This window comes from Talpa europaea (genome assembly GCF_964194135.1).
Source record: "Talpa europaea genome assembly, chromosome: 4".
Lineage (NCBI taxonomy): Eukaryota > Metazoa > Chordata > Mammalia > Eulipotyphla > Talpidae > Talpa > Talpa europaea.
In genome coordinates, this window is record NC_140070.1 from 47631104 (window position 1) to 47648251 (window position 17148).

At 36.1% G+C, this 17148-nt stretch overlaps 1 protein-coding gene across 2 annotated transcripts in view; it reads left to right on the forward strand.

Annotated features, from left to right (window-relative positions):
• The window catches only part of PPP2R3A (protein phosphatase 2 regulatory subunit B''alpha), a gene marked incomplete at both ends in the record, with an annotated part of 96307 nt that overhangs the window by 22891 nt on the left and 56268 nt on the right, over positions 1-17148 (forward strand). For both annotated transcript variants that reach the window (XM_084232474.1, XM_084232475.1), the window contains 3 exons: positions 1609-1712; positions 8507-8609; positions 16695-16769. In XM_084232474.1, the coding sequence (XP_084088600.1) occupies positions 1609-1712; positions 8507-8609; positions 16695-16769 (282 nt within the window). The remainder of the gene's footprint in view (positions 1-1608; positions 1713-8506; positions 8610-16694; positions 16770-17148) is intronic.

Here is a 17148-nt window from a genome sequence, read left to right on the forward strand (position 1 = left end):
TTTGCCAAGCCAGTTCTGAGCTCTTCCAGTACATTCCCTCTCAGTGGCTCTGCATGCCTAGCTCCATAATACAGACTATTCTTTTCAGCTTTCTCAACAGTTGCCAATAGCCTGTCACATCTAAGAGCATTTCCTTGGCAAACCACCATTCTGCATGAAAAGAAGGATTGGAATTGGGGAAAGTGAATTTGATAGTGTATCAACCGAAGTATGTTAATTGTGAGCTTTGTACATTGGCAGTCATAACTTACACAATAAACAACATCCATTTGGTTGCTAAGCAACACCTTTTCCTCATTCTTGACCTCAGTGCAAGTATTTGACCTCTAAACTTAAAAAATCTTAAATTCCACCCTGCTTGTAGAACATGCTTTAGGGAGCTGCCTCTTATTTCAGCCATATACTTACCTCCTTTGGTTTGAATGTTACCTTCCAGATACTCATCTCTAAGCATGGGCCAACCCAGTAGCCTTGTGGTTTGTCAGAGTAACTAATCTCAGACGAGGTCTTCCATCATCAGGCTTCTGCAGGTATCCCCCATGCACTTAGGCTTCATATCAGGAACAACTTCACCTGAACCTAATGCGGACTGACTTCTAGTCAGCTTGCAAAGGAAAAGCTTCCCTTATCTAATATGAATTTGATAAAGATACAGTTATCTTTATCTCATGACAAAATGTGACTCTTAGAAGAGTTCCAGATTTAGTATTATGTTTTACATCTATATACAAAATTGGGAACATTTGGAGACTTTCTTTGCTAATATTTAGTTATTATTAGTTAGAGAGAAGGATCTTCCCTCTAGGAAAAAGGCAGGTAAATTTAGTAAACAAATACTCTTTGTTATGAGAGTGTAAGAATATTTTTTTCATTGAAATGAGGAGCTTTTTAGTGATGGGATGAAAAATCAATAGCTTTTAGGATATTTTAATTATTTTATATTCATTCCCAGTTTCTTCCTTAAGGATTTTATAATATATAGTCATGATTTTTCTGACAACCCTATAAATAAATGGTAGCATTTTGATTTTTACCTAAGTTGTAACCATTTAAATAGATATAATAGCTGTTTTCTTGAACAGATTAGGCTTTTCTCTTTCTTCTTGAACCTGCGACGTAATGAAATAATAGGCAAAGGAGAGAGAGAGCGATAGATGGTAGAATTATAAGCGACAAGTGATGGAGTAATAATGGTGACTGTCTTTATGCGGAATGAAACAAGGGCATATATAACCAGGACGTTCAGTCATTTCTTTTCCTTTCTAAAAGACAGACCAAAAAAAAACAAAATAAAATAAAAAGTAAAAGATAGACCATTAGTGAATAATAGTGTTAGGAAGAGAGATTGGCTGCTTTAGCTATCAGGATAGAGAAAAGAAACATCATTATAAATGAACTTGGAGAAAAGTAAATGGATTTTCATTTTCTTCATTAAACATGTAATCTGCTTATTTTGTCCCCCTTGTCTCTTAATCTGCCCTAACTGATATATTCTCCTGTGTTCTAGTTTTGTTATGATGTGACGGGTAAAATCCACAAAGGCCCTTTCTTGGCATGTCATGTCTTTCCTAGACCTTGGCTTACATTGTATTTGTATTTCATTTGCAGGTCTGTGGCTGTCCTCTCTATTGGAAAGCCCCCATGTTTAGGGCTGCAGGGGGAGAGAGCACAGGATTTGTGTCAGCACAGTCTTTCATTGCCATGTGGAGAAAGTAAGTATGTAAACAGACTCTCAGGAGGTCAAACAATTATATGGTCTGTATGACATGCTTTATAAAAGTCACACTTTTGTTGGGGGCAAAGGATGTACTGAACGAACTCCAGAAACAGGTTTTATAGACCCCATCCCCACCTGAGACCAAAGAGACCCAAGACACCAAGACTACAAATCCTATAATGTTAGCACCACTGAAGGGAGGATTGCTGGGAACTAAGTGTGGAGTTAAGCAGCCAGGTTCGGTACATAACCAGACATGTGTGTCTTGGGGCCCTTGGTTTTTTGCTGATTTTCAGCATGCTAATGGGGTCCCAGCTTAGCAGAACTGGTAGGACACACTTATCAATTTATCTCTCTCTTTTTCTTCCTGAGTCATTCCTTTCTTCATTTCCCCTTTTTTGCATAAACCCTTTATTAACCTTTTTGTGTGTGCCTGCAGTTGAGTCTCATTATAAGTCCCTTTTAAGCACGTGGGTGAGGCCCCACAGTCAGGCAACCCATTTCACATTGGGGTTGCACTGTAACAACACCTTGACTCGTTTATTGACTCCCCTTTATCCTAGCGTTTCAGTAAGTAAAATTCAGTGATTACAAACCATTTTTACCCACACACAAGTTGCAACCTCTGTAGCACAAGTTTGATCCCCAGAGTTCGAACCCCAGCTGGCCAGGGAGCAACCCACATGGCACAGCAGACCTCTCTCTCCTGTCTCGCCCACTGCTCCCCTCAGAAGTGTATTTCAGTAGATCTGCCTCCTAGTCTCCACTCTGTCTCTGATGAATCCTCTCACCCCCACACCTCTGGCCTGTACCCCAGCTCTTGTATGCATAAATAAATCTTAAAAAAATAATACCACTTTCTTAGTTTTACTTGGTAAATTTAGGTCTGAGGGTTTGACTCCAGTAGTAGTGACATAAAGGTAAAAATTCTCTAAGGACCGCAAACCTCATGGGTCATGTGAAAAACATAGCTTCTGTTCTAAATGATCACATTTAGAATTATAGCTAGTTGATTTATTAAAAATAATGGAACTTTAATAGATGTTAATCATTATTTTTTGAAAGCTCCAGTTGAGGAAAGGAGGAATATCTTTATGAAGAGACTTCTGTATTTTAAAATTCTGACAAGTGTTCTTGAACTCAAACCCAGCTTTCTTCTTCCTTTTCTTTTTTTCTCCCTTTTTTCTTCTTTAGGAGTTATTTCTTAATATATTTGCTTCTTCTACCGCTTTTAACTGATTAGTCTTCTTTACGTATGTTCTTCTCATCTTTTCTTGGGTAGATACCCTTCCTGGTAAACTATTGGGAAAATATCATTTACCTATCTTCATTATTTAAAATCAACATCTAGTAGCAGCAAAATACAGCTTACAAATTCCTTCTAATTCCTTCATGCTACCTTAAATCCCTTTAATAGTACGATGTTTAAGAACATAATAGATGACCAGTAAGTGTATTCTTTTTTGACAAATCTGGCAGTGAATTGCATAAGGTCTATATGCATTTCATTAAAACTAAAATGATCAGAATTTATGTGAACCTCCCAATTAATGGACTTCTTTTAAAGAACCTCAACAAAGCTCAAAGTTACCAAGGCTTCATGTCTTCCAAGTGGATTTTAGTCATTCTGTTATAGCGACAGTTGTAGTTGTCTAAAACCGAGAACTAAAAGGGCCCTGGGAGGATTATTCCTCAATACCATTAAGATGGCACTCCAAAGTCAGTCTGTGGTCAGCATTCCATAGCAAACACAAAACATAAGCATAAAAATCAAAGAAATATCTTTTTTTTTTTTAATGTGTGGGTAAACAGTCAAAGTACGGGATTTCCTTGAAGACTAGAAATAGAAGAGGAAAAAAAGCACTAAATAACAGGCGTAAACCAGCAAAGGAATTAGCATTTGCCTTTGGAGTGTTTATCATTGGTATTTCTGGCAATCTAGAACCCAAGGGAAGGAAATAAACCACTGGGCTTGAACCGTAGGGAGGTCAGCTTATATTCCCTCTCTCTTCCAACCAGGAAATCAGGGTTCCAGGGTCCTATTGTCTATTATTAATTATTGTTATTATTATTATTATTATTATTATTATTACTACTACTACTACTTTAAATCAGCCTATAATAGTAGTGGAATTCAATTTGGAATGTGCAGATGGTCTAGCTTTTATTCACCTAGATTCTTTCAGGTGCCAGGCCCTGAGAAGATCTCAGTTGGAGTATAAACCGGGGGTAAAGAGAATAGGGGTATTGCACAGCTCTTGTCAGGTATCTTTAGCCATTCAGTTGAGCATTATTGGCAAAAACCTCTTAACAATATGGAAAAGCTGCAAGAAGTGAATTAGGATTGTTTAAGAGAAAATTTTAAATAAGTTGGGAGATTGAAAAAAGGAAATAGTCTATTCTGTAAGAGAGTAAAGCCTGAGGGAAGAGGTATTAGCTGCTTATTTCCTATTATTTTGAATACTCTAGGAACTAGCATTTGTGAGCCTGAGGCTGATTATACCAAAAGAAAGTTAGTATCCAACTTGATTTACCTACAATTAATTGCATAATATTGAGAAGAGTAACAGCCAGTTATTTTAAGACCGTGTGTCATTGGGAAAGGGTAGACATTTATGTTTGTGGATATCAGCAGCCACAACAGCTTTATTTCTTTATTAAGATTAACCAAGTTAATTTTATCTCTAAGGGAAATAGACCTCTGCAAAAAGCAAAAAGGGGGGAAAAGATCCGAAACACAAGTCTTGATTTTAAGAAATGGCTTATGAAGTTATATAGCATGAGCAACTTCTTTGTCTTTTTTCATTTAAAAAAAAAAAAAAATCTATGATGAAAATAAGCCTGCAATAATCATCTGGTGTTAGGGCCAGGTACTAAAATGGTTGGAGCACCCTCTAGTGGGAACTCCTCTCTGAGCTCTTAAAACATCTTTTAAAAATCACAGTGCTTTTATGTATGGCTATTTTGGGAGACTGAGCGGCTAAGTGTGATGGTTTGAGTTTCCACACTGACGTTAATGAAAACAGGTGTTTACTTTCATAATTTTTTTACAAATTGTATAAAGTGACTTGAGCCCAAGTATAATATTTTAAAACTTTTAAAGTACAAAAAATAACGGACAGATGACACAGAATTAAAACATATATATGTGCATGCTGACTTGCTCCTCTTAATAATGTTTTATATAATATTGACAAATAAAGTCAAATACAAAATTCAAAGCCTACAGGAAATAATTTCTCTCCTGTCTAATTATTCATGGATGGAGGCATCATAGATCTCCAAGTGGCTTGAGGATAAACCACCATTAAGGGCTCTTGTTTCCTGCCTGTGCTCGTCCTCCATTCCTTACTTACTCCATTCCTTACTCCATTCCTTACTTGTGCTCGTCCTCCATTCCTTACTGCTTATTTCATATCTGTACTTTGACATCTATTTTTCTTACAATCAGGATATTTTTAGGGGAAAAACATTGTTCTGCAGCTTTTTTTGTCTAAGTTCCTGGAGTGCCAGCTTTGTAGCAGAGCTCCTCATTCAGTCATACTGCTCCAGCTTTATCAAAATTTACTTCCTCTTATATTTTCATGTCAACGTGTCACTTGTCCATTAACAAAGCAATATTTTATTAAGAGCTCTGGAAGATACCACCTTAGAATAGCTATGTTTACTCCTCTTCTCCAGCTTTCATGGCTTTTATTATCACCTTTTCTCCTGCCATGTAGAGCTCACTGGCCACGAGCAATGACTGAAAATTCACTATTTCTTTCTATTTCATGCTTCTGATAGCAAAAAGCTATAGCCAGTTTAATGTTTTCCTCTCAGAATATCTCAGCATCACATCACATCTTTGTGGTTTTGCTTTAGTAGTACTATCCTTTCTCCTTTCATATAGGGGAGGGAATAGCTTTGTGGTAGATGGTGATTGGATATTTAATTGGTGGGTTATTTTGTGAAATATACAGTTGCTGAACTTAAAACCTATACAGTATTGTAAACTAATACTCCCTCAATAAAAAGGAAAAGAAAGTGCTCCTTTCCAGGGACCACGACCCTTTTGTTGGGATCATCCTACCCATTCTCTAATTCTCAGAGGTTGTTCCCATCACCACCTATTGCACTGATCATTTTCTGAAATACACATTTATTTAACATTAAGCATTTTGAAGAATGATAAGGAGAATAAATATAAAAATCATACAATAGCTTTAATAATCACAAATGAAGTCAGTTAAGTACACATCCATTTTTCAGAGCACATTTTGTGAAAATCAATGTGAAAATCACTATGCTGGATGCAAAGGAAAAAGAGCTATAACTTTGCCTACCCTTTAAGTGCCCGAGAGATAAAAGAAAGTAAACAGTACAATAGTATATATATAAATGAAGTAGTACCAAGATCAGTAAGGAATTTAGTTGTCAGAGAATGCTTTCTGAAAAAGGTAGTTATTAGCTGGATCATAAACAATAGCCAGCACTTAGAAAGCAAAATTAGGAGGGATGATACTCTAGGGGAGTAGAACAATTTGAGAAATGGCACAGAGGCAAGAATGCACATGACATTTAGAAAATAGTGGGTCATTGTTGTCCAGAGTAAATGTTTTGCTTAGCAAAATAGTGAGGTAGGTAGGTAGGCAAACTCAAGCCTAATTACAGATGGCTTAAATGTCCGACTTAGGCATTCAAACTTACTCTTATAGAAATGATAGAAAGTTACTGAACATGTTTGAATGAGGGAAAATATCAGTGAATGTTTTCAAATGATGTACTGTCTGTGATAAATATAAGGTTGGATGAGCAAAGCCTGTTGTTATGCTCTTATTTCAGCCTCAGCATGAAATAAAATGACCCTGGACTAGATCATACAGTGGAAATACAAAAGCTGAATGGTGTGAAACATTTTGAGGACTCCTCAGGACTCCTGTATTCCAAGCACCTAGTGGTCAAACTAGAAACCTGGGAGTCTTCGTGAACTTCCCCTTTCTTTTCACTCCTTACACTTATCAACTACCACATCCTTTCAACCAAAATGACCCCTGTCTCTCCCTCTCCCATTGTCAGTCTCCACATTTAGGACCCTGGTTTCATATTTACTTGGTATTTCTGAGGAAAACACACACACACATATGATCATGTCACTATCCAAGTAAAAATTCTTCTGTGGAGAAGGCTAAAGTCCAGGTTCTTGACTTCCTTTAAAGGGCCTCTAGGATCTGCTCCTGCATGCCCATGTCCCCTTCTCTTACCACCCCAGCACTAGTAGTTGACGAGGTATTCCATGCACTCTTACACCAGTTATTTGTACATATAACCCCTTTGACCCACAGCACCCTTCATTCTACTTCACCTTTTCAAAAAATCTCACAGGCCCCCATGTGTCCTTCCATGACACCCTGTGTTTATTGCTTCTGTCATACTTGTCACACAGTAGTATAATCTTATCTGTGTAGTGCTCTCACTAGACTATAAGCTCACAAGGAATAAAGTCCCTTATTGTTGTTTTTATCCCAGGTATCATCAAGGCATAGTACCTGGTACACATTTAACATTTAATAAATGATTAGGAAAGGAAAACAAGAAAATCTAGAGACTAATTGAATATGGAAAAAATAATGAAGAGAAATAAACTTAAAATGACTTCAGAATTTCAAGTGCAGTTTACTCAGGATGATACCACCATTAACAAAAATAGCTGTCCATAAAAAGTACTGACTTTCAGGGCCTCCCCGGTGGTGCAGTGGTTGAGCGCTGCACTGCAAAGCAGTCCACAGCCTCTGCAGCACCGGTTCAATTCCCCACTGGCCAGAGAGAACCCCACATGGCGCAGCAGACCTCTCCTGCCTCACCCACTGGGCCCCTCAGCAGTGTATTTTACTCAGTTTGCCTGTTCTGCTCCCCGCTCTGGCTCTGGCGAATTCTCTCACCCTCCTGCACCTCTGACCTGTACCCCAGTTCTTGTATAAAATAAATAAATAAATCTTTAAAAAAAAAAAGTACTGACTTTCAGAGAAAAATTTTAACTTTAGTTTTTGATATTTTGACTTTGCTATCAGAGTGAAATGTCCAGTAAACGCTGGACATAAGGAATTCTTGGAGCTCAAAGACTTAATATGCTTTTTTTTTTTTTTAGTCTGTTCTTTCAAAGTCTATTTCAAAAGCCTCCTATCACAGTAACCTATCTGATGTGTCAGTAGGTAGGTAGCTCTGGAGATCTGGTTCCAGATGTCCTGTGCTAAACATGAATGGACATTCTCCCTTAACTATATTTTTACCACATTCATTCAGTTGAATTTGTGGTCTGTCTCAAAAGCACAAATAATACCATCTTATTGGTTAAGTTTTTATTAAGATTTTTTTGACAAAATCGAGAACATGAGAAAATTATTTTTAACCACTGAAAAGAGAGCTCCTAATTTTTTATATCTAAATGCCCTTCAAGTTTAAATTATCAACTATTGGGCCTGCCCGGTGGCGCAGCGGTTGAGCGCTGGGCTGCGAAGCTGCCCGCAGCCTCTGCAGCGCCGGCTCTATCCCCGGCCACCGGGCGAGGGTCCCACATGGCACGCAGATCTCTCCTGCCGCCCGCTGCTCCCCTCAGCAATGTATTTCGTCAGTCTGCCTGTTCTGTTCTCTGCAATGTTCTGATGAATTCTCTCGCCCTCCCACACTTCTGACTGTTCCCAGTGCTTGTATAAATAAATAAATAAATCTTTAAAAAAAAATTATCAACTACTGATATTGTAGTCATTGTTCACAGTAGCCAATCTTCCTAAACAGTTATTTCTTTTATAGGTTGCTGAATAGCCATCATGATGATGCCTCTAAATTTATCTGTCTTCTAGCAAAGCCCAGCTGCAGCTTTCTAGAACAAGAGGATTTTATCCCTTTACTTCAGGTAATTTTCATTTCTTTTAAAAATGGGTTTCACTTTTAGAGTTACAGGTTTTAATTATTTTTTCAAATATAAGATATGTCAATTGAGCTACAGAAGTCTAGAGATCATATTTCTACAAGAGAGAGTTTTAAGCTTATTTAAGCAGCAAATATTTTTGTTAAATAAAAATCTAACACAGAACTGGTAGGATAAAACAGGGCAATTCCCATTAAAGCTGAGAAGGACCACTCTAGCTCTCCTTCACCCACCACATAATCACTGAAGCACCTTCTAAAACCAGGCTTAGTAATCTGTTGTTAAGATGAAAGAAAAAGAGCCCACTGGGACTATTTATATTTAAGCCTTCCAACAAGAATGAGTTACATACCTGTATTGTATCTATTTTTACCATACAATCTTGATAGCACAATATATTTGCTTATTAAAATTTTTAATTTCATGTATATTCAGTTTTCTTAAGCAGATAACAAATTCATTTGAAAGTCAAATATGCCTTTGATTTCTGGTGTACACCATACACCATTGTATTCCATATCCTAAGGACACAGAATTTCTGTGTTTGGGACTCTTCTAGACCTTTCCCTAAGCATTTATATTTTAGCTGGTCCTGATTTGTGTTCTTTATTATAGAATATCAACCACAAAATAGCACTTTCTTCAGTTCTGTGGGAAGTTTAAGCAAACTGCTAAACCTGGGGCATAATAGGATTCCTCACATATATAATCAATCAGTCAGAAGTGTAGATGGCCTGGAAACCATAGAGTTCAGCTGATTGCTGAAGTGAGAGAAGTCTTGTGGAGGACTGTGCCCTTAACCTGTGAAATCTGCATTAACTCTGGTTAATGCTAGAGTTTCATTTCAGGGACATAGAAAAATGAGTTGAACATGTGCCTAAATTTTTCTGTGTCTAATAAAAACTATATACCCCACTAACCCAAGGTCTCAATAAGCCTAAAGTACAAGAAGCACAAAGAAAACTATACACATCACAATAAAATGACTGAAAACCAATAATAAAAAGCAAGTTTAAAATGCTGCCAGAGAAAATAGTTACATTTCAGAGTGAAACAAAGATAAACAAGATAGCAGACTTCATGTTGGAAACAGTCCAACCCAGAAGACAATGGAGCAACATCATTAAAGTGTTGGAAGAAAAGAGCTATCAACCCAGCATACTATATCCAGTAAAAACATCTTTTAAAAAAATGAAGATGTATTTTTTTTTTTTAATAGAGGCATGTGTTTATTTATTTATTTATTTTATTTGTTTGTTTTGTTTATACAAGCACTGGGTACAGTCAGAAGCAGGGAGGGTGAGAGAATTCACCAGAGCCAGAGCGGGGAGCAGAGCAGGCAGAAGGACCGAAGTACACTGCTGAGGGGAACAGCGGGCAGCAGGAGAGGTCTGCGCGCCATGTGGGACCCTCCTCCTGTGGCCGGGGAGCAGCCGGGGATCAAACCGGCGCCGCAGAGGCTGCAGGCAGCTTCGCAACCCAGCACTCAACCGCTGCGCCACCGGGGAGGCCCAAGATGTATTTTTTTTTAATGGAAATAGTATTTTTGCTTTTATGGAAAGTAGTAGTCACCAACAGAAATGCACTACCAGAAATTTTTTTTAAGTTGCTTAAGCAAGGAAGAAAATAATACCAAATTGAAATACAAATCTATACAAAGGAATAAAGAGCTCCAGAAATGGTAACTACATGGATAAATATGTATAATTTATTATTCTGATCTCCTTAAAAAAAATTACTTTCTAAACAAGGCTATCAACAGTGTATTGTGTTTAGTACATGTGTTTAAGTATAATTTGAAAACAGTAACATAAAGGATAGAAAGAGAAAAATGGAAATGGGAAGTGTCCTGTTGTATGGTTTACATATAATCCATGAAGTGAAAAGTAGATAGTAGTAAGTTTAAAATGTATGAGGTAACCTATGATCTGACTGCTAAAAGAACAGAGTTTTAGCTAATAAGCAAAAAAAAAAAATAAATAAAGTAGGAAGATCATAAAGAACATTCAGTTAACCTAAAAGAAGACAGAAAAGAAAGGGAAAAAAGGAACAAAGAATAGATAGGACAAATAGCAAGATGATAGGCTTAAACCTAACCATATCAATATTCACATTAAATATAAGTGATATAAATATCCTCAGAACATAAAAATTAGACCAAAGAAAGCAAAATCCAAATATATACTGCCAGAAAGAAATGTATTGTAATTATAGACACAACTAGGTTAAAAGTATAAAAGAAGAAAAAAATTTATGTCACGTTAACATTAATTGAAAGAAAGCTTACAAATAAATAGAAAGATATTCCATGTTTATGAGTTGAGAGACTTGCAATTATAAAATACCCATACTACCAAGAACAATCTATAGATTCATTGTGAGCTTTATCAAAATCCCAGTGGCCCCTTCCCACAGCCCCTGGCAACCACCATTCTGTTCTTAGCTTCTATGAGTTTGACTATTTTAATACCTCAAATAAGTGGAATCATGGTGATATTGTTTGATGCGCTTAGTTTCAGTTATGCAAGATAGATAAGTTCTAAAGTTCTACTGTACAACATAATGCCTATAGTTAACAGTACATTTGGAAATGTGTTCAGGGTAGATCTCACGTTAAGAATTCTTACCAAAAACAGACAAAAGTACAAGGAAACTGTTAGCAGTATTGGATATGTCTATCATCTTTATTGTGGTGAGGTTTTCCATATGTCCAAACTCATCAAAATGAATATATTAAAGATGTGCCTTTTTTTCCTTTGTTATCCAGTAAATACTTTAGTAAAGCTGTTTAAAAAATAGTATTTTTTACAGAGATAGAAAAAAAAATCCTAAGATTTAAAGGACTTGGAATAGCCAAAACCATTCCTAAGAAAGAATAAAGCCAGAAGGCTCACACTTCCTGACTTCAAAATGCATATTACAAAGCTTATAGCAATCAAAACACTGGTACTAGCATACTAACAAACATAAAGACCAACTGAATGGATTTTAAAGCCCAGAAATAAATTTTTGTCTGTATGGGCAAATGATCCTCAATGGCTGCCAAGATTACACAGTGGTAAAGGATTATCCAACAAGCAGTTTGGGGTAAACTGGATATACATATGCAAAAGAATGAAATGAGCCTCTTTTTTTAACCATATATAAAAATTAACTCAAAATAGATTAAAAATTTAAGCATAAGACCTGAAATGATAAAATTCCTAGAAGAAAATAGGGAAAACTTCGTGACATTGTGTTTGGCAATGATTTCATACATGTGGCATCAAAATCACAGGCACTAAAAACAAATACAGACAAATAGAACTACATCAAACTTTTAAATTTTTTGTCATCAAAGGAGACAGTGAACATAGTAAATAAGAAGCCTACAGGATGGAAAAGTATTTGTAGACATATCTGATATAGGGTTATAAAAATATATAAAAATCTTTTATGACTCAATAATAACAGAAAATAAAAATAAATTTGATTTTAAATGTGTAAAGAACTTGAATAGACATTTCTTCAAAGAAGCTAAAATACTGAATAAACATGAGAAGATGTTTGACATCACTAATGAAGCAGGAAAATGCAAATTAAAGCTACAATTAAATGTCACTATTAAAGTAGGTACTATTTTAAAATTAAAAAAACAGAAAACAAGTGTTGATGAGGATATAAAAAATTAGAACACATGTGCTTTTTTGGTGAAAATATAAAATGGTACTGCCACTATGGAAAACAATATGAAAGTCCCTTTGAAAATTATAGGGGCACCTTGTGTTCCAGTAATCACACTTCGGGAGACATATATGTATATATATATGAAAGAAAACAGAACTGAAAACAGAATCTCAAATTATTTGCAAACCCATGTTTATTGCCACATTTTCATAATGACAAATAGGTGGAAGCAACCTAAATGTCCATGAATAAATGGATGAATTTAAAAAATGTGTGTGTATCTAATAAGGATATATAAATATGTGTATGTGTGTACATAAACTCATAGAGATGCAGTGTTATACTATTCAGTTGGGGCTTTTTGTTTCCTTGTTTGTTTGCTTTTTAAGTAAAACTCTGGATTCACATATCTGGAGGGTCAAACTGCCAGCTTCTTCTTTCAGCAATGGTGTGAGAACAGAGTGTGAACTGCACCAGTTCTTAAAGAACTGGAAAAAGAAACCCCCCCCAAAAAAAAAAGCCAGTAGAAGAAAGGAAATAATAAAAATCAAAGCAGAAATAAATGAATAGTAGTTAAGAAAATAATCTAAAATGTCAATGAGGCAAAAATTGTTTCTTCGAAAAAATAAAATAAACAAACATCTAGCCAGGCTCACAAAGAAAAAACAGGAGAAAACAAAAATAAATAGGATAAAAAATGAAAGAGGAGAAAGTACAACAGACACAGCAGAAATCAAAAGAATAATCAGAGATTACTATGAACAGTTATGTGCAAACAAGTTCAACAATCTAGAAGATATGGACAAATTCCTACAACTTTATCATCATCCAAAGCTAGATAAAGAACAAATAGAACATCTAAACCTAAACAGACCAATTACAAGCAATGAAATTGAAACAGTAATCAAAACCCTCCCCAAAAACAAAAGTCCAGGACCAGATGGCTTTACAAATGAATTCTACCAAACATTCGGAAATGAACTTGTGCCTATCCTACACAAACTCTTTCAAAAAATTGAAAAGAAAAGGATACTACCAAGCACGTTTTATGAAGCCAACATTGCACTAATACCAAAACCAAACAAAGAAAACAAAAAAAAAGAAAACGACAGGCCAGTCTCTCTAATGAACACTGATGCAAAAATCCTCAATAAAATCCTAGCCAACAGAATCCAACAATGCATCTAAAAGATAATTCACCATAATCAGGTAGGATTTATTCCAGGGATGCAAGCATGGTTCAACATCAGAAAATCAATTAATGTAATCCAGCACATCAACAATAAGAAAAATAAAAACCATATTTTCATATCAATAGATGCTGAGAAAGCATTCAACAAAGTTCAACATCCATTCATGATAAAGGCCATTGAAATTTTTGAAATAGAAGGAACACGTACCTTAACATATTAAAGGCCATATATGACAAGCCCATAGCCAATATCATTCTCAATGGTGAAAAGCTGAAAGCCTTTCCCTTAAGATCTGGAATAAGACAAGGATGTCCACTCTCACCACTGCTCATCAATATAATACCAGAAGTCCTACTGGAGCAATAAGACAAGAAAATGAAAAACAGGAATCCAAATAGGAAAAGAAAAAGTAAAACTACCGCTGTTTGCAGACAATATGATAATATACAAGTAAAACTATCGCTATTTGCAGACAGTATGGTAATATACATAGAGAAACCCAAAAACTCCACAGAAAAACTAATCAAAATAATCAACCAGTTTAGTAAAGATCAACACACAAAAATCAGTAGCCTTCCTATACGCAAACAATCAATCTGAAGAAGAAGAAATCCAAAAAAACCATTCCTTTTATAATAGAAACAAAAAAAAAATCAAATACTTGGGAATAAACCTAAGAAAAGAGGTGAAGGGCCAATACAAAAACTGTACAAAACATGTTAAAAGAAATAAAAGAAGACACAGAGAAATGGAAAGACATCCTCTGCTCATGGATTGGAAGAATCAACATTATCAAAATGGCCATCCTACCAAGGGCAACCTACAGATTCAATGTTATTCTAATAAAAATTTCAATGACATTCTTCAAAGAAATAGAACAAATATTGATGAAACTCATATGGAGCTACAAAAAAACCTGAATAACCAAAGGTCTCCTGACTAAAGGAAAGGAATGGAGGTATCACACTCCAGACTTCAAACTATACTACAAAGCCATTAATCAAAACTGCATGGTACTGGAACAAGAACAGACACACAGACCAATGGAATTGAATAGAAAACCCAGAAATAAACCCACAGATTTATGGACAAATAATATTTGACGAAGGAGCAAAGAATATGCAATGGAACAAGGACAGTTTGTTCAATAAATGGTGCTGGGAAAACTGGGTTGCTACATGCCAAAGAATGAAGCTAGACTGCTACCTCATACCATGCACAAAAACCAGCTCAGAATGGATCAAAGAATTAGACATAAGATCTGAAACTATAAAATTTATAGAAGAAATATAGGCAAAACACTACATGACATATGTCTCAGTTACATCTTTAAAGACTCATCACTTAAAGCAAAAAAAGTAAAGGAAAAGATAAACAACTAGGATTACATCAAACTTAAAGCTTCTCTACAACAAAAGAGACACTAACCAAAACAAAGAGACACCACACTGATTGGAAGAAAATTTTTGCACACAATACAGCTAATAAGGGATTGATCACAAAGATCTACAATGAGCTCACATGACTCCACAAAAACAAAGTAAATTAATCCAGTCAAAAAATGAGCAGAAGAACTTAAAAGGCACTTCTCCAAAGAGGAAATGTAAAGGGCCAACAGGCATATGAAAAAATGTTCAACATCCCTCATAACCAGGGAAATGCAGATTAAAACCACAATGAGATACCACCTTATATCATTAAGAATGGCACATATCAAAAAAACTAGCAACTACAAATGTTGGCATGTATGTGGTGAAAAAGGCACTCTCCTACATAGCTGGTGGGAATGCAAACTGGTCCAACCACTATGGAAATTGTATAGAGGTTCCTCAGTCTACTAAAAAATGGAGCTACCATATGACCCAGCAATTCCACTCCTAGGGATCTGCCCAAAGGACACAAAAACATTAAATCAAAAGAATCATGCACCCCTTGTTTATTGCAGCACTATTTATTATAGTTAAGACTTGGAATCAACCCAAATGCCCAAAAATCAAGAGATGTGGTATGTATATACAATGGAATACTATTCAGCAATCAAAAAGATAAACTAGGGCCTCCCCTGTTGGCGCAGGCAGTTAAGCGCAGCGCTGTGAAGCTATCCGCAGCCTCTGCAGCACCAATTTCATCCTGGCTTGCTGGCAAGGGTCCCACATGGCGCGGCAGACCTCTCCTGTCTTGCCCACTGCTCCCTCAGCAGTGTATTTCGTCAGTCTGCCTGTTCCGTTTCCTGCTCTGTCTCTGGTGAATCCTCTCACCCTCCCACGCATCTGGCCTGTACCCCAGTTCTTGTATAAATAAATAAATCTTTAAAAACAAAAAAAAGAGGGCCTCCCTGGTGGCGCAGTGGTTGAGTGCTGGGCTGCGAAGCTGCCCACAGCTTCTGCAGCACCGGTTCGATCCCCGGGCGCAGGCGAGGGTCCCACATGGCACAACAGACCTCTCTTGCTGTGCCTGTTGCTCCCCTCATTAGTGTATTTCATCAGTCTGCCTGTTCTGTTCCCTGCTCTGGCTCTGGTGAATTCTCTCACCCTCCCGTACTTCTGACTGTACCCAGTGCTTGTATAAATAAATAAATAAATCTTTAAAAAAAAGATAAACTAATGCCATTTGCAGCAACATGGATGGAACTTGAAAGGATTATGCTTAGTGAAACATTGTAAGAAAAATAAGTAAATAAATAATAATTTTTAAAAAAGAAAATAGATTTAGCCACACAATTACTTCAGTGGACATTAGCTGTATGACATTAGCTCACACAACTTAACGTAGATCTCAGACTACAATATTTGCCTATATAGTTTGTGACTTTTTAAAAATTATTTCCTATTTTTTAGGATATTAAAGAATCATTCTCATTGGCTTCTATCTGTCATCCTTTCTGTATATTTTTCACTTAGCAACTCCTGCCAGCATCTGTGGAATGAATTTACCTGACATGCCTTTATGTGCTAGAACTATAGCACAAATATAGTTAAATTAATGTTTTAACTTTATGGAAGTGTACTATGCATACAGAAAAAGCACATCTAAGCAAGTATCCTTGTAATAAAACTTGAAGTTAATAAAGTATTAAACCTAATGGGTTTTAAGTGAATGCTCATAATTTGCTCAACTAGCAACTTACTCTACAGGAAGAAAAAAATTCCATAAGTATTTAGGGGTTTTCCTGTATGTTTATTAACTGAGTTTTGGTTTTGATCTTTTTCAGGATGTGGTGGATACACACCCTGGCCTCACGTTCCTGAAAGATGCTCCAGAATTTCATTCCCGCTACATTACCACAGTAGGCTGAGTCCTCTTTTGTCTTAAAATACTCCATAATTGTTCTTTTTTTTTTCATTGCCTAGTATCCAGGCTTTCAGATCTTTATGAAAAAAGTAACACGGGCTATAATGATTATTTTAAGTGGAAGGGGAAAAATACTATAAAATTTATTTAGTTGTTTTGTTATAACATTGGTGAAAAATAAAAACTGACCAACTTTGAATGAATTATATTTTATGACCTGCCTTTTCCCTCTAAGTCATTTTTCTTGTAGTTGCAGTTTCCAAGAACTATGCGTGATGTTAAGTGAGCACTTATTGTAATATAATCATTTTGTACGGGCTTATGAGGTATATATATCTTTTGCTTTGTCATGTATATTGATGCCCAGTTGATCT